The sequence below is a fragment of the Melanostigma gelatinosum genome, assembly GCF_949748355.1.
Source record: "Melanostigma gelatinosum genome assembly, chromosome: 11".
Taxonomy (NCBI): domain Eukaryota; kingdom Metazoa; phylum Chordata; class Actinopteri; order Perciformes; family Zoarcidae; genus Melanostigma; species Melanostigma gelatinosum.
Window position 1 is genome coordinate 24210162 of NC_136644.1, and position 21202 is coordinate 24231363.

Genomic DNA, 21202 nt, shown 5'->3' on the forward strand with positions numbered 1-21202 from the left:
ACAACATTAAAGTACAATGGTAATGTAAAATACAACACTAAAGTACAATAGCAATGTAAAATACAACACTGAAGTACAATAGCAATGTAAAATACAACACTGAAGTACAATAGGAATGTAAAATACAACACTGAAGTACAATAGTAATGTAAAATACAACACTAAAGTACAATAGTAATGTAAAATACAACACTGAAGTACAATAGGAATGTAAAATACAACACTAAAGTACAATAGTAATGTAAAATACAACACTGAAGTACAATAGGAATGTAAAATACAACACTAAAGTACAATAGTAATGTAAAATACAACACTGAAGTACAATAGTAATGTAAAATACAACACTGAAGTACAATAGTAATATAAAATACAACACTAAAGTACAATAGTAATGTAAAATACAACATTAAAGTACAATAGTAATATAAAATACAACACTAAAGTACAATAGTAATGTAAAATACAACATTAAAGTACAATAGTAATATAAAATACAACACTAAAGTACAATAGTAATGTAAAATACAACACTGAAGTACAATAGTAATATAAAATACAACATTAAAGTACAATAGTAATATAAAATACAACACTGAAGTACAATAGGAATGTAAAATACAACACTAGGGGCGTACTACTTTTGATACTCTGTACTTTCACTTGAGTAGGATTTTAAATGCAGGACTTTTACTTGTAACAGAGTACATCATAGTACTTTTACTTAAGTGCACGACCTCTTCCAATACTGATCAAATGTGGGGCAAGTTATTGCACAGTAACTGTACTGAAACTGTATTTATTTTCTATTTTATTTTGCTGTCTGACAGCACCGTCATTGATTACTTTCACATTTGCAGGTGGTGAAAATACAAACAAATACTATCTGTTAATTGAATCATTTACGCGACAGACTGGTCGGTTCTCTCTGGAAATGGACAGACGGGTCGGTGAAGAGGACGTGAATGCAGCATAATAATAAAAAGGGTCTGACCTGAACCAAACTGATCTGAGGCTCTTCACGGTGCCTCTCACATGACTAATAATAAAAAACACCACAACCAAAGATGAAATCAACAATTACACTTTTATTGGGGAAACACTTTCCAAACAGTTAAAGTGCTTCACAGAAAATGAAGTGAATAAACTCGAAAAACAGACGGGTTAGAAAAGTGACTCCTCGTGTTCATGATCAAAAAAAAAGAGAAATTTATTTGACAATAAGAATGTCTTACATGAGCCGTTCGGCATGTGGTTAGCCTGTGCTAGCAGGAATTAAACTGTTATCCATCTCCGCAGTACAAATTACCCCCCAAACTGTAATAGAATCGGTCCTTAAAAAGGAAAAAGTTCAACTTAACTGCTTTTCTTTCCATGAGTTTCGACACCAATCTTGTGTCTGCGTTGAGTGAGTACAGACCTGGACTCAGGACGTGGTTAGCCTAGCTTAGCTTAACGAATGGAAGCAGGGGGAAACTGCTAGCCTTGCCTCAGTGAGTTTTTGAGGCGTTGCTAGATGTATTTTTGAATTTTAGCCATGCTAGCTGTTTCCCTCCGCTCACAGTCTTTATGCTAAGCTAGGCTAAGTAGGTCCTGACTGCAACGCTGTACTTGTCAACACACACACACACACCTAATCCCACTTTAAAAAAGATATTAGAAATACGACATAAACATCAAATTACAGCACGTGTATAGTATGATCTTTATATATTTATATATATGAGAAAAGTTGGATAAACATCTGACAAAGTCATCAGAAATGTATTCTGCTAACAAACAGAGCTAACAGCTAACAACAGCGCTGAACAGGTGGCGCTCCGCCAGCAGATTAGTCTGTTTTACTCTCCAGGCAGGTGAGACAGGTGAGGTGAGACAGGTGAGGTGAGACAGGTGAGGTGAGGCGACACAAGGCCGGTTCACTCCATCAGGTGGGAGCTCGGAGGTGTTGGGCGGCCTGCAGTCGCTGTCGTCTTCTCTCCATCGCCTGCTGCTTCTTCTGCTCGATCTCTGCTGCTGAACACGAACCCACAACTGCAGAAAAACACAAACAAACACGACTGGATGAGCAACTTTTGAGGGTTGTTCACAAAGACAATTAAAACAATATCTAAAAGACGACAAATGAAAAGGGGGTTAAAAAAAAAGGTGGAGCCGGTTCCCTTTAGGACGATCAATACAGCACTCCGAGCGTACCTGTTGCCTCCACACGGCTCTCAACATGGCGACTAAAAGCGCTAACAGTGCAAACAATGGCAACAGTGCCGACAGATGTTATTTATGGTAGAAACGTCTCTGTTATCTGTGCTGCTGTGACAGTACAGACTACTGGAACGGGCTCTTACCTTTGCTGGTCACTGTAGAAACCGGCTTGTCTGGCTTCCTGAAGGTGAACTGGTCTTTGCCGGGGTTTCCCCGCGGTGCCGACTGGACCCGGCTGCTCCCCCGCGTCCACGTGGAGCCGTTCGTGGAGCCGGAAGTGTTTTTCGTTTGTGTGTATCTGAAAGCATCCGTCATCTGTACGCCTGCAGCGATGTTAGAGACGGAACTGCCGGTCGACGAACTGCCAGCCCGTCTTCCTGAAGCACAGGGAAGACTTGCGGCCGTTTGTTTTTTGGGGTCGAAAGTCTGCCGACCGGCCGGCAGTCGGTTCCTGTTGGACAGCGGCGAAGAAGCTCTCTGGTTTGACATGTGACCCCCGGGGGGAGTCTGCTTGGCGGACACATTCTCCGCGTCGTGGAGCCGGTTCTCCACGTCTTCGCACATTTCACACAGCAGGTCGTCGTCGGCCAGGTCGTCCCAAACCGGGTCAGACGAGAAGAGCGAGGACGGGTCCTCGGAGACAGCAGGCGCCTCGCCGCGGGACGACGCCGTCGCAGGTTTCACTGGAAAGCTTTGGCCGTTTTTTGACGCCGATGTGTTCGATGCGGTCGCGTTGTATTTGGCGACAGAAGACCTTTGATGAATCTGTGGTTTCTGTGGATCGGACTTCGCCGGGTTTGATGTTTGCCCGGTACGCCGAGATCCCGCCTCGACTGACACACTGTGACCAGAAGGAAACCTGCTCTGCTGAGAGTCTCTAACTGCTGTTTCTGAGTGTGTCTGGATTCTTTTGAAAGAAAAACTAGGATTAGATTCCAGTTTGAACGTCGTTCTTTGTCTCATGTTGTCCTTTTCCCCTTTAGAAACAGACTGGACTACGTCTGCTGGACTTACCCTGTGATTGTGTATTTGACTGGGTGCTTTCTGGGTTGAACAGTGCTGCGGAGCGGTGAACTTCTGTGGATTCTGTGTCATCTCCAACACTAACGAGTCGTTCAGCAAGTCATCGTTTTCCCAGTCGTCCTCAAACTCGTCTTTTGCTGAAGGGACTTTAGCGGTCGTCGCGGAGACACCAGAAGTGGGACCGTGTGAGGAAGCGGGCGGTTTCCCAGAAGCCTCTTTGGGAGCAGGTTTAACTTGTGACGGCAGAGCTGACGCAACCTGACTCAGATTTCCGCTTAAATGTTGGGTCGGTCCGTCAAACAGGAAATCCAAATCGTCCTCCATATATTGATCCAGGGGGAGCTGCTCGTCCGCCTTCACAGCCGGTTGACAATTCACGGGAAGAGACGGTGAATCGTTGTTTTGATCATCGTTCTCCAAATCCAAGATGTCCTCCGACAGGAGCTCCAGACTCTGCCGGTGCAGGTTCTCCACGTCTTCTTCATCCTGACGAAACATGTTGAAGTCGAACTGTTTGGCGAGCTTCAGCAGGTCGTCCACTCCGTTTGGCCTGTGGAGAACAGAACCATCGGTTTACTGGGATGACACGGAGAGATGTTCTTCAGCACTGTTACCGTTGTTTGCGCTGTTGGCTGCTAACCGCAGTAAAACAGTAAATATGAGTAAATACTCTAGAAACCCGATCACGACCAGGATACCAATGCCCATGTAAACACACTCAGTGAAGCCACAGTGTGAAGTTAAGCCTGTAGGCTTCTAATGAGAGGATGAAGATGAGGATGAAGCTTCGTTCCGGCCAAGAGGAAACAGATTGGTAACCGTTGCCTCTTCTGAACCTACCGCGGGGATTTCTTCTTGGGTCTGGGAACTCGAACTTCGGGCGTGCAGGGAATGGTGGCGCTGTCTCCGATCCACTGCTGTAAAGTCGGCTCCGCAACCGTCGGCCTGCCGTGCTTTCAGAGACACAACAAACAACACACTGTAAATAAACACAGGTCATGAACAGTGAAGACACTATTAACCCTTTACAAAGCATGTCCAAGAATAGAAATGTTCTAATATAAATAAATATATATATATATATATATATATATATATATATATATATATATTTAATCCCACCAGCAGTGTTACTGACCTTTGGAGCGATCCTGCTAACTATTTCTGAGATGTCCACAACTCCAGGAGGCTCTGATTCTCTCTGATTCTTGCCTCTTTTTCCTGCAAAGACATACAGAGTCACCAGGCAGCTCTAGATACAGCTATTTATATCCAAAAAACAAACCAACAGTAATTATTCCGAAATTGTGGTTGGAAACATCAAATGTTTGCATTTTCCTAAAGGACTGCAGAAAGTAAATCAAAATGATGGTGAATAGATTAACTGCAACACATGAACTTCATTCAACTTTCTGGAGAGCAACCCGTTAAATATCCACATCACCATCGTAAAGGCTCGAGGTTTACCGTGTCTGTTGGGTGAAGGCGAGGTGGCGTCCCAGATGATGTCCTGCTGAAAGTCACTGTCGTTGTTTGGAGATTCAACACTGAAACCACCACCGGCTCTGGATCTGGGGATCCTGGTCGGGGACTTAAATTCTGCAGGAGAAGAAAAATACGAATAACGGATTCAGATGAACAAACAACAATATTGGCTGCTCAGTGTATTTGACTTCCGTTCGAGAGTATTTATGCACTCAGAGAGGTCGGTAAGGATTCGGTGTCTTGCTCAAGGACACTTCAGTAGGACACCGGAAATTAAAAAGTCTGGAAATTGAATATAGTTGTGTTAGCATGGAAGACGTTTTTTGTCTGACTAACCAACTTGTTGTACCTACGTTTCATGTTATTATGTTTAAACGAATAAAAATGTATGAATTCAGCGCTACACTTTATTTCACACGGCTTTCCAATGTCACGTGACACGGAAATAAAGAGGCAAATCATTTATTAGTTCATCTTTTACAGTCATGACTGTAACTGTGGTGAATCTGGTTATCAGCCGAATTGAATACTGAAACCGTTGCTTTGTAAACAATGCATTTAGTCATGTTGTGTGACGCAAGTTATCTCTCGCATGTACAATAAACCCCAAAAAAAAGCGGAATATTTCCGTGTAGTCCGGCGGGACGTCGTCGGGCCTTTACCCGTTGGAGAGTCCACATCCTCAGTCTGCCTGAAGCTTCTCCTCAGTCGGTTTGGTTTTGATGGGCCCGTGTGCAGCGGGGAGCCCGTCGGACCGATCGGAGCGTCAACCGTCCTGCAGCTCCGGTTCATGGTTTACCGGCCGGTACCGGTGTGTGTCGGTCCACTTCCTTGCGGTTTACAACGCGGAGTTGTGCTTTGTTTATTTACAGTTTATTTGGTTGTAAATTCGGCCAGTCGGCAGTGTTTTTGAACGTCCCGCCATCTTGTATTTCCCAGGGTTCCTTTCGAGGGTGCGTTCACGAGCAAACAAGCTGCTCGGATATTCCGCACACAGAATTGCGTCTAAACCAGTAGTCTAGCCGTGGTTTATTTTTAACATTAAAAAGTTGTTAAAACAGTTGTATCAATGAATGAAATAACAAATTAATCAATATCAGTGGTGTAATGTAACTAAGTACATGTGCTATAAGCTACTTAAGTACACATTCAAGGTGCTTGAGGCCTACTTTACATGAATATTTCCATTTTATACTTCAACTCTACTGCATTTACTTGATTATTTAAATTACTTTGCAGATTGAGATTATTAATATAAAATATAAATCGACTTTTACATCCTGGATATAATTATAGGTTAAACTAAACAGATGTATATAAAGTAATGAGAATAAATGTGAAACAAAGGCTCAAATCATATCTTGCATAAATCTGAAATGTGCTTTTCTGCCTGGTAGGTACTTTTACTTTGATACTTTAAGTATATTTTGATGCTAATACTCTCAAGTACAATATTTGCCTCTAAAATGTTGTGGAGAAGAAGTATAAAGTAGCAGAATATGCAAAGTAAAGTACCTCAAAATTGTACTTACTTGGATTTTTGGGTTGTATCAATAAAATTGCCTTGATCTGACACAGCTGTGTGCGTAGCAGGAATATATATTTATGAACAGGCCTAAAATCAGAAGAGGGTTTTGTCTAAAGATCCATTACGATCATCATGACTAAACATGAGAGCGTCAGCGCAGCAGTAAATCTCAGAAAGACATTCGACATCAGTTGTAAGTGTGTGTTCAGAGTGCAGCTGCAGGCCGGGTCCGTGCAGCAGGCGACAGCGGGAGTTGTTTGTGAAGCTGTCAGCAGCAGCTCTCCTCTTCCTCCAACGTTTCCCCCAAAGGAGGGATTAGCGCGGGCCGACAGTATATACACACTGTGATGTGAGCGCACTGATGCTGCTGCTGAAAACAAGCTCACTTCAAAATGAGATGAATGCCACTTGGAAAAAAAGACACACACAAAAAAAAACACATGCAAAGTGACTCACTGAGGTATGATTAGTGGAGGCAGCTGAAGTCCACAAATGTTCTTCAATTCCATTTTAAAGGGCCCTTATTATGAAAAGTAGTACTGCTGATGCAATTTTTGAAGTTCATTTTTTTCTTGCCTTGCACACCGGCCGCAACTGCATATTGTTGAGCATCCCTGTGTTGCAGGATGACAATAAATGATCATTGAATCCTTAAATCATGTTGAAGAAAATCATCATATAACTTAGGATTGAACTGAACACATTTGTTTCATAAAACCATTCTTCGGAAGAGATTAAGACACGCCAGACAAATTGTAATCTATCACTCCTATTTGTGTCCAAACATTTCCCGTACATGAATTGTGCGTTCCGCCAAAAGGTTATCTTGACCCAAAGAAAGTCATGAGAGCATGACAGAGTGAAGAGACCAGGGTGCTCTGTTTGTAGTTCAACCCACTGGTCTGATTGGTGGAAGCTGACTTAAAGGGAGGTGAAGTAATACATTGGATTTGTTTCGATTTGCTAAACTTGTTGAATGTTGGCTTGAACTTATTAAAACACTTCCCGCTTGTTGCAACTTCAATTCGTTGTCTCTTCTCGCCACAACAATCTCACTTGCCACAACAATCACTGTCTCAAAAGTGAGATGTTCACATCTTTTCATGGAGAAATGCACAGTCTGAGTTCAGAAACTGTGCCTTTAAACAAATGTTTTAACAATGTGTTTTTAGTGAGGCCCTTTTTTTCATTGTATGTTTTTTGTACTTTCCATTTTCTTTCGGTGAAATGCTGGTGTCACTCTTTTGGTGAATTGTGTCAGTTAGCATGTGGCTAATGTTAGCTTAGTTTAACTGTGGTTTGGAATGGAGTCTGACTCTGTTGAGCACAGGTTCAACTAAATGGAACATGTGATGAAGTTAGCTCAGGGTCAGCCCCACACTGGTGATTTGAGGGATGTAATAGTGCTGTAGCTTAGCTTAGCTTAGTTTAGCTGATGAGGTAATGGGAGAGTAGTAACCTAGAGGCCAAATGGTTTTAGACTGTGGTTTTTACTTGAAGTCCTCAGCAAACGTTCAAATCACTTCAACTTGCAAAATAAAATATGTGACAAAGTGAGTTACAATAAAGTAAAGTTCAGGAATAGTTATGAGCCTCAGTCTTCCCAGCTTCAAAGCCAAAGGGACGAGGACAGAGAAGTAGAGCTTCCAGCCAGCAACTCAGCTCAGCGAATACAAACAGAAACTGATGGAGAGGATATTCATTCACAGACAGATGTGACTTTTGTGAGAAAAGATTTAACCTAATCATTTATTATTACTATAATTAGTATTACTATTATCTATTCTTATAAACTCAATACAACTAACCAAACTCAAATAAATCCAAGTATGTTTTTCAATATTTAGCTCAAAGAAATACTATTTTGCACTTTCCCCTCATATAATGCAAACGTGTTTATATTCATCAGATACGTTGATGCTTTAAATTGTCCTGCTGCTTCTGTTGTTTTTCTTCACATCCAGTACATGATTGAGTTCCTGACGGTTGACCCAAAGTGACCTGGTGGGATTTCACAGCGAGGAGCCAATCAGGACCGAGTCCAACTGTGAAACGTTTAAACTGAGACTACTAAAAGAAAACATTCTACAACATCTATCATTGTGAATCACACCCGTACATAAGATGAGGGGGAATTGGGAACCCAACATTAGACCGCCTCTGAAACCGCCCTGTAAACATGAACATTCATAGACAACCCGGCCACCATTTACTGCCTTCCAAAAGAGTGCAGCCCTGTTTCCAACTCGCCAACTGTGTGGACTGAGGTGAAATCTGAGCGATTCATCGCTGGGCCGACACGGCGACCCTCTGCCTGGCTCGCAGCCAAACACAGATACGCACCATATTTCATGGCCCGTGCGTCCGAATAGAATATCCTGCTGCTCTAAAGAAAACAGGGTTGATGCACTGAGAGAGGAATCCGTGGCAGAGCTGTCAGGAAGGACAGAGGCAGCTACCTGGTTTTTACATTACAGTGGCAGCGGCTAAATGACTGTTTTTTCCCCAGCAGACATTGTCCGTCTTTGAAATCTGATCCGGGACGCCGAAGAAAAAGGACTGAGCGCTTTCAGGCCGGCGGATCAGAGAGCATGTGTCAGATATGCTGCTCTCTAATCTCACCAATCTATCACTGTCTGCTTAGAAGTGCCAGAGAGCCTCCGGGTTGCAAACCCTCATCTGTAAACTGCTGAAATCAAACCTGTTTAAGTCAGAGTGCAGCTACAGGACGAGGTCTGAATACTCCAAATACTCTGTGAAATGGTAAAACATCCGAAAATTTGGCTTCATCGATTTAGTATTTTTATATAACAAGAAATAGTCACGACTAAATAAGCAACCATCAAAATAAAAACATAAACAAACAACATTTAGTCTAAAAAAACAACCGTGTGGGTGTGACTTGATCAGATTTAATTGACAGTGACCAAACAACCGATCAACCATTATCAGATACCGAGTCAGATGTTGCTAAATCCTGATTGGTGCATGAATGAAAAAGCGAGTAAAGAAATCTGTAATGTTCAAACAAACAAAACTGTTCTAACTTTGGCAGAAAATAGATTGTTTATATTGCGACATAGGGGTTGGGGGTGTCCTGTCTCAGCGCTCGGCCACTGACCAAAAGCTCCATCCCTGACATTGGTAAAAGAGAAGCAGTGAAGCTGGCCCTGGAGGAGTGGCGTCATTGGTTGGAGGGGACCAAGCTCCTATTTCTGCCATTTTTGCCATGAATACCCGGCAGGTTCCCTGTGCGGACAAGGAGGGCCCTTCCTCCGGGGCCGAGGAACCCTACCTCTGCGGCCTCGGAGGACTTCTAGAGTATTTTAACAGTTTGGGAGTAGTACTTCTATTTGAGTAAAGGATCTGAATACTTCTTCCACCACTGTTTATATCTCTACAGTAGTAAAACAGCTCTTCCAGGCTCATGAAGAACACCAACCTAATTACCTTCATTAAGCTGATTGACTCTGGGAAGCTGTTTGTTTTTCTTTCTCTCTGGAAAGATTTTGTTTTTTTCAGCCTCCAAGAAACTCGATGTGTTTCAGCCTTTTGTTCCTGACAGACACACAATGGGAACGATTTAGCTGAGAATAAGACAATTCAGTGGAAACCTTCGTATCAGACTAGTTTCCTTTGAATGTGCTGGAAAAAATATCTGCTTTGTGGCATTTAAACGTATATTTTTCCTTAAATTGAGTTAATAAAAACGACACCAGAGCATAAAGATATGGAAAAGATGTGGTGTCTAAAACAGTGCAGATGTGGCTGAGTTCTGAGGGCTGCAGACTGAAGTAAAGTCAGGCAGACATGACGTCATGCATCCAGTGTCTTCCCTTTGAGCTGCAGCCGGTGAACAGACGGAGATGGGCAACATTTCCTCTATCGCAAGCTTCAAAAAGAATTCCCGTCGAGAGTCCAGAGTACACGGTTTACAGCTCGCCGCACTTCAAGTCTAATGCTCCACGAGCCTCCCTGCACATTTCCACTTCAACACCCACTTTAATGCGCGCAAACGACTCCGGTTACTGTTTCATTACCGGCCTATAAACTCCACGATAAGTGGCTCCGTCACATCCATCTGAGAGGCGCCCGAGACGTCGCCCACAAAGTGCCCGCTTCAGCGCGCAGGCCTGCGTGTGCGTTTGGGCCGAGCTCAACGCTGCATTTATTGCCACCGACTGGCACATCGTAATTTATGTCAGATGGTGTCTCAGCTCTTTGTTTCTGAGAGGAGTACAACGAGTGGGAGCAGGGGAACGTTTTTAAGTTTTCATGGGTTCATTCGTGTTGTGAGGTCACAGCAAAAGGGGCAGATTGCTGATGAGAAAACAGGATACACCTAAAGAAACAAGCTCCTCCCGCCGAACAGGCTGTTCTCATCCAAATAATGGGTCGTAATTCATAGACATCCCGGGGAATTATGTTGTCAAAGTAATCATGAACAAACCACACACAGAGCTGGATGGGTCCATCAAGCGCCGACCTTTTCACATCAGAAGACCGCCGATTTATTTCGCACATAACTTTTGCACTTCCGTCGTTATTTTAACCCAAACGACGATCTTTTCCTGAATATAACCAAGTAGTTTTGCTGCCTCATTTTAACCAATTTGTTTCCTGTAAAGACGAAAGTTTATTTTGAAAAGACAGTCTGCATGTGACGAGAGCGGGAAATTGAAACGTGTTATGAGAACACATTGCAGGCCTCAAAATCAATCACTGCCCTCCAATATGAAGCATACGAGTCTCTAAATCTGCCACCTCTGAGAATAAAGTTATAATCCTCCAGATGTTTACGACGTGAAACCACTTTTTCAACACATTTAACTGTTGTTAGTGGTGGAGTCCACCTCTCTACGGTTGAATCACGGCTCTCTAATGGGCTCCGAGATCAGACGGAACAAGAGGCACATCTGATGAAACGACGAAGAAGAGGACACAAAGGATCTTGCAAGCAGAATACATACGTATTTTTTGGAGCCAATTGCGTTTGAACATTTTATCAAGCTGCTCTGTTTTCTTTCCAACATCTGAAAGACACCCACAGGAATGCTTTTCACTTGCAGACTGTGGCTGCAGCAGTGTGAGCTGTCGGCAGGCCGGGCCGCTGACAAACAGCTTTTCTGAGAATCCGAACATACAGAGCAATGAAACCAATCCTCCAAACAACTTCACTCTTCGCCCGATGACAATGCTATGTGTCAGCTTCGGTCTGCTTCAAGCCAAAATGTTGAACGTCTGTATAACAGCCCTGGTCTCACTCTCCCCTTCGTTCCCTGGAGTACAGAGAACTCCCCTTCGCCGCTCCAAACAGCGAGCGTTGTTTGGATTTATGGACGAGCTTTACTGGACTGCTGGGAGAATGAAACCCTGCCGCTACTCCGCCTTCTCCATAACGGGCTTCAGTCTGGACCCGAGTCGAGACGTTCAAACCGATTCAGGGAGATTTCTGTCGCCGGATCTTTCTTCGGCTGCACGTTTTACAGACAGACTCGTGTAAAAGTTGACGAGGTGGGAGGGAGAATATGTGAGGCCACGGGGGGGAAGTAAAACATTCATGGACATGAACTTCTTGGACTCTGAAGACAGATAAAGGACAGTTTATTGAAAGGGTCATTCTCAGCTTGGTTTAAATGAAGTTTATCTGCACTCACAGGTTGAATTATAAGTATTTGCACCTTTTGTAGTTTAAAGGAACAGTCTGACATTTTGTCATCTTAAGAAAAGTCCAGTTCAGCTCAACGATCGGAGGCAGCAGCACTTTTATTACTGAAACATGATTGTTAAAAGATGTTGAAAGGAAAAATGGAAAATCTTCCCATTTGTGAAGCTGAAACCACTAAATATTTTTACATGACGAACTACTTGTTTTATTTTCTTCCGATCGAAAAATTGCTGAATATACAAATTGTTTGAGCTGTACACTGTAATTTATAACAACAGTCATAAATGTGGTGAAGAAGAAATAGAAATTGGCATGAAAAGAAAAAACAAATGCCTCAAATTTGTACACAAGTACAATACTTAAATACTTATTACATTCTTAACGAGGTAAACAGTACAGTTTACATGGAAAATGACTTACGCCATCAAAAAAGTTGCCAATTTAGTCAGTCAACTCATAAACCAATGGACTAATAATGTCAGCTGTACTTGTGTTTTTTCATATATTTTGAATCTGTAAAGTAACTAAAGCTGTCAGACGGAGTAGAAGTACAAAGTGCCATGAAAAGAAATACCCAAGTAAAGTACAAGTACCTCAAATGTGTGATTTGGTGCAGCATTTGAGTAAATGTTCTTAGTTACATTCCACCGCTGCTTATTGAACAGAGAAGAATTTTGATCCTGAAAATAACCCAATAACAGCCTCAACTGGAGCTCTGCGTTGAATAAAAGCAACTGCACACATCTGAAAAAAATAAGTAAAAAATCACAGCAGTCACGGTGTTTATGTGAGCTCCTGTTGCTCCACGCTCTGCTGCCGTGATGGATCGTCACGCACAGAGGAAGGGTTACTGAAAACACCAACCCCCCCTTCATCCACACACACACACACACACACACTGCTAACATGATGTCATCAACCAAGGTCACGTCCAACCTCCTCCACCCCCAAAAACACACAAACACACAAAACCCTCTCTGGGTTCAAACCGTCATATGAGGACATTTCGTCATTGAAGTGCTGGTCCAGATTATAATTCTTCATCTGCGTATCTCCAGATGTGTTGACTGTTTGGAACAAACTCAAGAGTTTCTTTATGTGTCGAGGAAATTTCTTCTCAAGCTGAATAAACTACCTAACAAGCCTCTTGGGGGAGCTGGAGAATGCATCGTCACAAAGCTGAAAACATACTTTTACTTTTTAAAGTACGGTTTTGAATGCAGTACTTTTACATCAGTAAAGGATCGTAATACTTCTTCCACCACTGATTACCGCTCAGAAGGCCTCACACTTCCTCAGCTTGGCGTCTTGACGTCGGATTTGGTGTTTGTTGAAAAATGAAATCAGTTTAGGCCACGCCCCCTCCCTCCCACTAACGAGCTAAGCTAATTGAAGTGAATCTGACGGTGAGTGTGTGAGCTGCTGCTGCAGGCGAACGCTCTCATTAGCCTGATTGATACACACTTTCCTCACAGCCGCAGAGTACATGTCGCTGTGAGTCATTGGTCCGTCCTCTGAGCGGGAGAAATGAATCTGACCTCCGACCTGCCGTCAGGAGGCCATGAAGAATCGTCGGTGAAATGGATGAAGACTTTCAAACTGTGCTTTCACTGAGACCTTCGATCAGCTTGATGTCCGACTGCCTCTTTACGTTTTGCTCTGACAAAACGGATTTCAATTTGGAGGAAATATTCCGATCCTTTACTTCATTAAAAGTACTAATACCACACTGAAAACACTTAACTTACTTAAGGTAAGTAGGTAAGTATTATCAGCAGATTATTTAAAGTATGAAAAGTAAAAGTATTGTGCAGTAAAATGTTCCCATTAGTGTTTGACTATTATATCTGATGCTTCTGGATTAATATCACTGCTGCATTAATGCGTACCGGTATGTTGAATTGTATCTCCTTTATATCCTGTTGTCTAGTTTAATCTTCATCAGTGCTTCATATTCTATACGATCTTCATGTTCGTAGCGTCTCTGTCCTGTGAGAACCTCGTATCTCTAGAAAGAACAAACAACCTGTTTCCAGCTTTGTTCTGAAGCATCTTCCAGCTGATCCAAGAGTCTCTTTAAAGAGTTTATTCATCTGAAGAAGTAGGAGGATTTTATCAACACATAAAGGAACATTTCATCCTTCAGTTCATCACAAACATTCAACATCAGCACATCTGGAATCATCAATAATCTTCCTTTATATTTTCTCTGATTCTGTATTTTTTGGTCCACCACACGTCCGTCCACAGCTTTGCTCAGTCGTCATGAGATTGTAGGCGATGACGGTAGAAAACTCCATCCGCCAATGAAGATCTGTTAATAGGACCGAAAGCTCCGGAACAGCTGATTGTGTTCACCTTTCATATGTCTGTATTTTTAACTTCTATTCTTTGTATGAAAACTGAAAAAATCTAGAGCATATAAAATTTCTGGCGTTTACATTTTTATTTAATTTATTCAAGTAATTTTCTTTTTTTTTATATCCTTAATTTTATTTCTTTATGCTATTTTATTTTTATTGTATTAGTTTTATATATTTATTCTCATTCAGCTTTTTATGTAACGAGTTTCTTTTTAAATCAGTTTTTAGACCATATTACAGTTTTATGATAATATGGAAAATATCTACATGAGGAACCGGGGAACAACAAAATACTACGACTACTACTACTACTACTACAACCCCTAATACTACTACCGGTAATAACCTGAAGACAACAGGCCCTGAGTCTTTAAATGACCTGCATGTTCATGAACGAGGTCGACTTCCCGTCCACCAGGTCGAAGTCTCCCGTCGAGGTAAACTGACCCTTCCCTCCCTTCCTCCCCCACCCTCGTCTCCCCCACCTTACCTCCTCCACTTCCTCCCGCAAGGTAACCATGATCCTCCCCTCCCAGAGTCTCTGGATCCTCTGTCCGACACTGAATACCGTCCCCCTTTTGCCCCGCACATGGGGAAACACATTTAATCCCTCCTGAAGTAAGCATTTAATTAAAGGCAATAAATTATCCAACTTGTGTTCAGCTCCCCCGGATCCCACGGAGCTGGAGGACGAACAGAGAGGGTTCCAGGAGGAGGCCGGTGAGCTCATGGCGCCTGTTGTTTTAAAGCAGACTATTGATGGACCGACAGGTCACAGGTCCAGACCTGGAGGAGGCGGATTAATGTCTCCTCGGAATTTCCGGGGTCTGCTCGACCCAACGTTTGTGACTGGAGTCCACATTAGGCGTTTGTTTAGATGAACCTGGTTACCTCTGTGGGCTCGCTGCCTGCAGCCAGAGAGGGTCGTCTCCTGGGCACCAGAGCCCGCAGGAGCTCCTCGGGACCAATTCATCTCCATCTGAACGTCTCTGCTGCATTCTTTCCTGCTGAGAGAACACACACACAGACGCACAGATTACAAACACCCATACGGAGAAACTGACTGACTCCCCTTCGCACAACTCGCACTGTTCAAGATGAAATATCAGGGGTTTCCCAGGGACTCTGCAGCCAGGACGCGTCTTCACACTGGCTGCAGATTCTTTTTTCGATGATTCGACAGTCAAGATTTAATTGAATCCAGAGAGTCGAAAATGTCGGTGGCTGTTTCACAAAATCATCCACTGGACTTTTGACTTTTGGATGACGAAGTTAAAGGAGAACTCCACCAGTTTAACAGACAAAGCTGAGTTTCCTCATCACGTTCTACTTTAGCCTGTGAACTGTGGCGGAGGAAGGACTGAGATGTTTTCAGGTAAAGTAGCAATGCCACATTATAAAAATACTCTATTTACAGACGTGTTGGAAGCTAAAGTATCAACAGTAAAAGCACTCATGCAACATGGGACCATGCAGAGTGCTGTTCTGGAATATGACGGCAATACGCTGTGTGTGGCTCCACGTCACAGCGTCATCAGTGGCTTCAGAATAAACACGTAAACATCTTCACACTTTGCACAACTCATCCTTACTATGCATTTATATTTACAACGTTCTGTTAGAAGGACTCGTGCGTTCGACTCACCGACCAAATACACTCAGAAGTCTGCTGTTGCTCAACCGATAGCGACATGAAAGACTCGACGCATTGGATTGTTGGCAGAAATGAGACACTTTGTTCTGTTGAGGGAACTTTACAGACTCTACGTCAACACTCAGATTTCAGACATTCACATGAAAGTAAACGGTGACTTTACAGCGGAGGAAGTATTCAGACACTAAAGTAAAAGTACTGATACCACACTGTAAAAAGTAAAAGTCCTGCATTGAAGATGTTACTTAATAAGTAAAAGTATGCATACAACCAGGAACAAAGTATTAAAATGTCCCTGTGACAGTTATGTTATTATGCATTGGATTATTATCACTCCTCGTATTGTTGCAGTTGGTTGAGGTGGAGCTCATTTTGAAATATTAACAAATGATTATTTTCATGACGGATTAATCCGATTATTTTCTCCATTAATCGATGATTTGGTTCGTGAAAACAGTGAAAACAGTGAAAAAAGCGAGAAATGCGTCACAATAACTCAGAGCTCAAAGTGACAACTTCACAATGTTTGTTTTGTCTAAATCGCAACATTATTAATAAGACATGAGCATTTTCTAACATGATTAAAAAGGGAAAAACAGCAAATCTTCACATAGGAGAAGCTGGAACCATGAAATGTTTTACAAGGAAAAATGACCTAAATCGTCAAAATAAAAGTTTTCTCGATGAACCAAAATCATTTCAGATGCACTTGTACATTTTTCTATGTTTAGGTGGAAAAATCTTCACCTGTAAAGTAAGTGAAGGTATCAAATAATTGTAACTTCCCTCCGAGAGGTAAAGGAGTAGAAAGAGTTGTGAAAAGTACCGGAGGTTTGTGCTTTAGTGCAGTAAATGTACTTCGCTACAGACTACCGCTGCTTCATGTTAGTCAATGTGTCAGTCAGTCACTTACGGCCTTGATACTAAATCGGTTTATTTTATTATCAGTAGGCAAAACGTGACCTTTGACCCCATTAGACAGACACTGAAGGCTGAAAATGTATCAAAATATTCTCAGTAAACGACCTTTTCCCATGTCTTATGTGTTTATCGAATATAAATAACTGTAATAAATGACCTGCCTGCAGTTCACTGCCAGAGTGATTTGTGGGAAATCACATCAGTTTACAAACTTTCTCACATTATCATGTTCCTGTTTATCGTCCCCGTCTCCAGAGACCGTCTTCAACTCAACATGACGACTCATCTTTTACATTTTTTATTCTTTCTCAAGCTGCCTAGCTAATCGCACGTTTAGCTTTTAAATAAAATAAAAAATGAAATGGAGATGAAGGCAGTTTCCACAGTCCCCTAAAGAGGGCAGTGAAACATGGGAGTTGAAGCTGCCGCCTGTCAGTCAGCTCAGAGGCACAAGAGCAGCACCGAGGACACGCGTGTTGTTTTCTGCTTCAGAAATAACCTCCAGTTCAAAAAATACCGTTAAACTCAACAGAAGTTCTGTTTCCTGCAGCCGGCTGAATGCCCGCACTCTCCTCAACTCCCTGCTCCAAATTAGTAATTGATTTTAAGAGGAAGACAAATGATCTCTTTTGTGGCCGACAGCTTTGAAATGAGGTGTATCTAGGAAACTCCCAGCGGATTGGGAGAGCACATCCATTGAGGGGGCCAACTGGAGCGTGAGGGGGAACTAATCTCTCCATTTAAGAGTTTGGAGCAGATTTACGTAAATCGCCTTTTTTTTCTCTCCTCCTCCTCCTCCTCCTCCTCCTCCTCCTGCTCCTCAGTCAAATTCCTGAGGAAGAGTTGCAACAGAATGTGCGGCTTCTGCCGGACTAAAGACCAGAAAAGCTCCCTCAGGTCTGCACATGTACGCTGTGTGAAGAGACTGTTCTGTGGGATTGCGTTCAGGCCGAATGTGCCAGAAAAGGCCGAGCGAGCCGGCTGCTGTTTCCCTCTTCAAGCCAGAGTGACTCTCAAAAAATTACACCTGAAATTTAAGTTGTCATTTTAGTTTCCCCCCCACCCTCAGTTCCTGCTGAAGGTCTTTTGGCCTTCTCCCCACTCACAGAATCCACCGGCTCCTCCAGTGTGTTGATTTAAGGTGAATTTAACAGAGTTGGCACTCAGGAATGGAAAATAAATGAAATGGTGACGAATAGTTTCATATTCATAGATTCAAAGTTTTCTACTCGCGCCTGAGCCCTGGAAGAATACATGTTCATTAAAGAAGGAAAGGAATCAAGGATCAGCAGCGTAATATACTCAAGTATCCGCAGTACTTTTGTAATGTGACGATAGAGTTCAGCTCTGTTGTCAGATTTATTGATAAGTGTCCAGGTCAAAGGAAAAGGTTAAAGGTTAAAGAAGGGACAGAAACAAGGACACAGAGAGAAAGGAAAGAAGGAGTTACAGCAGTGAAGATGTCACGCTTTATGTTTAAGTGTTTATAGGTTGAGCACAAGTGTTTGGTGGTTTTTATAAGCAGCCAAAAATATCTAAAAATGTGTCCACCAAAGATTGGGAAGGTCACGATCCCAACCTGAAAACCATGAAGCACAACTTATTCTTTCTGGATCTGTGAAGGTTCACTTCATCTTCTGACGCTCAAGAGGCTGCACAAGTCTACCAGCGACTTTAGTTTGTGTGTTCAACTGAATATTAGCTTGTTAAGATCAAGTGTTTCCCAAAAAGTACCGACCACACAATCTCCGCATTTCCCTTATTGTTAAAAGATCAAATAAATCGACTCTTTCCAGGAAATAGTCGCTTCTTTCCGGGTAATTATTTTGAAAATGTACAGAAAATGAGAAGAAAAGTGAAAGACCCGTAAAATGAAGCGTTGCTGGAAGAGGGTACTGGATTATGTTTTTAACATTAAATATTTGTCTCCAGTCACTCCAGCTGTCAAATAAATGTTGCCGGGTAAAAAGTAAGAATCCACGAGAGCCTCCGGCCGTCAATAACTCAATACTTCCACCAATCGAGGAACACATTTGCGTCACTTTTGTTTTATTATTTTGGAACTCAAGGGTTTGTGGGACTCGAGGGAAGATAGAAGTCTGTGAAAAAAAGACAAACACACACAGTGTGAAGCGTGAAACAGTACAAGTCCTTTCCTTTAAAACAGTATATTATGCAAAAAAAACAACAGGCAGCAGAGCACTTGTCACGACTTGTCTCTCGTCCTCCGAGAGTCCTCGGGAAACAGCGGCCGGTCATGTGACCGCTGCTGTCCATCTTGTAAGAGCGTCGGCCTCTTGAGAGAAGGGTTTGCTGCCGCGTTTCAAAAGAACGCCTCGAGAAATACAGACATCAGCTTCGCGTCGATATGAGTTCAACTGCTGGAGAGGAGGGGAGGGAAGCTCTGCTGGTGTCAAAATGTCCACTTGAGGCTTCTGTAGTTGTAGTCCAGAGAGGAGAGAGAAGGTTTAAATCTGCTGGAGGACACTCTGGGCTGCTGACATCACAGGAAACGATCAAATCCAGAAAAAGAAATCCTCCCAAAGTGTCATCATTGAGGGAACACAGCTGTTTATTATTCCTTCCAGGATCTCCATCTGTCCCCGCGGTCTCTTTGTGTTTGTGTTGGATTGTAAACCACATGGCATCTCCGGCGGCCATCAGGCGTTTTCCTTATCAGGCCAGGTAGATACCCAGAGGGGAGGGGCTGAGGGGAGGACGGGGTCCTGCTCCGAGGCCCGCCGAGGAGGTCTGCAGAGAAAACAGATGGCAACAGGAAGTCAACTCAAAAGGAAACAACTGAACATGAAGAGGAGAAACTTGTGTTGGACGGCAAAAGGAAATCAGAAATAGGATCTTTCGGTGAGAGAAAATAGCAACGTCTGAATCGATGTAAGTCACCGTGAGGTCCAGGTCCCACCTGGATCAGGTACAGAAACATTGATCCGCAATGTGGTCACAAAATAAGAGAAGATGGAGCTTCATGGATCCTGAGGGAAATCTACTAAAATGTGTTCAAAGGGAGTCAAAGTCTTAGGATCCAGTTTGGAATCATTTTCCAGAAGAAGCAAATGAGAAAAAGGCCCAATGGATGTGGAGTGGTCATTTCCTCGCGTGTGTGTGTGTGTGTGTGTGTCGGCTGCATGCATGGTTGCATCGGATCCCAGCTGACGGGTGTATTGTTTCCCGGGAGCCATAAGCTCAATAGTGGCAGAGGGAAGAAAGAAAGGCTTCTTCTGAAGACTCTTTAATTGTCTTCGGTCTGAGTGATGTTGCCGTCTGACTGACCACATTTTAGGGACCCCCCCCCCCCCCTCAATCTCTAACTCCTCTACACTTCCTCTCTACACATTAACATCCTCTTAATCTCTCCTCCCTTTGCTGCCTTCACTGCCCCCCCCCCCCCCTCCTCAACTCCAGCTTAATAATGAAAACTGCTTACGGAGTAATTGGACTCCGTGTAATCAAATAAAGAGATGAGAGAGTTCTGCGTCTCTCGCTAATGATCAGTTCGTTAGAGCGAATGCGGAGAGGATCTCAGAGGATTAATTGACCTTTAAATCAGATGGAAATGGCTTTAATTAGCATCGTGTGATGCGATCGAAAGCTCCAGAACTGCCACTAAAGGGTCCAATAATTGTCTGTGGCGACATTCAAAATGCTGTATTGCAGTTTTTCTCCATTTAATACACGTGGATTTGAACTTTGTACACAAACTTGAAGCTCACGAATGAACAAAAACACTCGATTCCTTTGTTTGCATTTCAATAGAACGTCTAAAATCAAAATCAAAAATCACACAATCAACAAAAATCGTGTAGAAATATCACAATAGTATATTTAACGTGAATTCTTTCGGCCATGATATCAGAGGTATCACTGTCAATGGAAAGAGTTATGAGTCGGAGGAGAAGGGAAGCGAGTTTTGACGTAAACCAGACAGAAGAAAGTTCCCATGAAGCAGCTCATGGTGCGTTCTGTGGACTATCCTGTTAAAGGGGGAATTTATTTTTAATGTCATTTTTAAACGCTATGAGCACCACAAGCCACATCCGTTGTATTGTATCGGAGACGGAGACAGATGCTGAGATTATTCTGGAAAAATACAAATTGTGATGAGGGGGACCTGGAGCCTTTAAATGAACACTTGACTGGCGTTACTCACGGTGGTTTCCCGGGACACTGGGCGTGTCCTCTGGCTGCAGCGTGATGGTGGTGGTGCTACATGTAGTGCCACTGACCCTCCACGCCCATCCCCACACCACCTAGAGGACCTGCAGGACACACACGGACACACACACACACACACACACACACACACACACACACACACACACACACACACACACACACACACA

General features: G+C 42.9%; 2 protein-coding genes across 2 annotated transcripts in view; both read right to left on the reverse strand.

The window, feature by feature from the left end:
• Positions 1 to 1068: 1068 nt before the first annotated feature.
• etaa1a (ETAA1 activator of ATR kinase a) lies at positions 1069 to 5634 on the reverse strand. The gene is made up of 6 exons (XM_079278378.1): positions 5373 to 5634; positions 4693 to 4824; positions 4364 to 4446; positions 4066 to 4178; positions 2346 to 3775; positions 1069 to 2034 (listed from the first exon to the last, which is right to left on the reverse strand). Exons 1-6 carry the CDS (start codon positions 5500 to 5502, stop codon positions 1928 to 1930), a joined length of 1995 nt encoding a protein of 664 aa, XP_079134504.1. The 5' UTR covers positions 5503 to 5634; the 3' UTR covers positions 1069 to 1927.
• Positions 5635 to 18864: 13230 nt separating this feature from the next.
• The window catches only part of meis1a (Meis homeobox 1 a), a 36809-nt gene continuing 34471 nt past the window's right edge, over positions 18865 to 21202 (reverse strand). The window contains exons 12-13 of the mRNA XM_079278391.1: positions 21010 to 21118; positions 18865 to 19595 (exon numbers count right to left, since the gene is read on the reverse strand). Coding sequence (XP_079134517.1) covers positions 21066 to 21118 — 53 coding nt within the window. The 3' untranslated portion in view covers positions 18865 to 19595; positions 21010 to 21065. The remainder of the gene's footprint in view (positions 19596 to 21009; positions 21119 to 21202) is intronic.

Bases quoted from the DNA above. Each gene is read 5' to 3' on its own strand.
- etaa1a (XM_079278378.1), bottom strand. From the start codon at position 5,502: ATGAACCGGAGCTGCAGGACGGTTGACGCTCCGATCGGTCCGACGGGC. The intron at 4,825-5,372 runs GTAAAGGCCCGA...CTTCTCCTGCAG, and splicing joins GGATGTGGACTCTCCAACGG to AATTTAAGTCCCCGACCAGG. The intron at 4,447-4,692 runs GTAAACCTCGAG...ATGTCTTTGCAG, and splicing joins GCCTTCACCCAACAGACACG to GAAAAAGAGGCAAGAATCAG.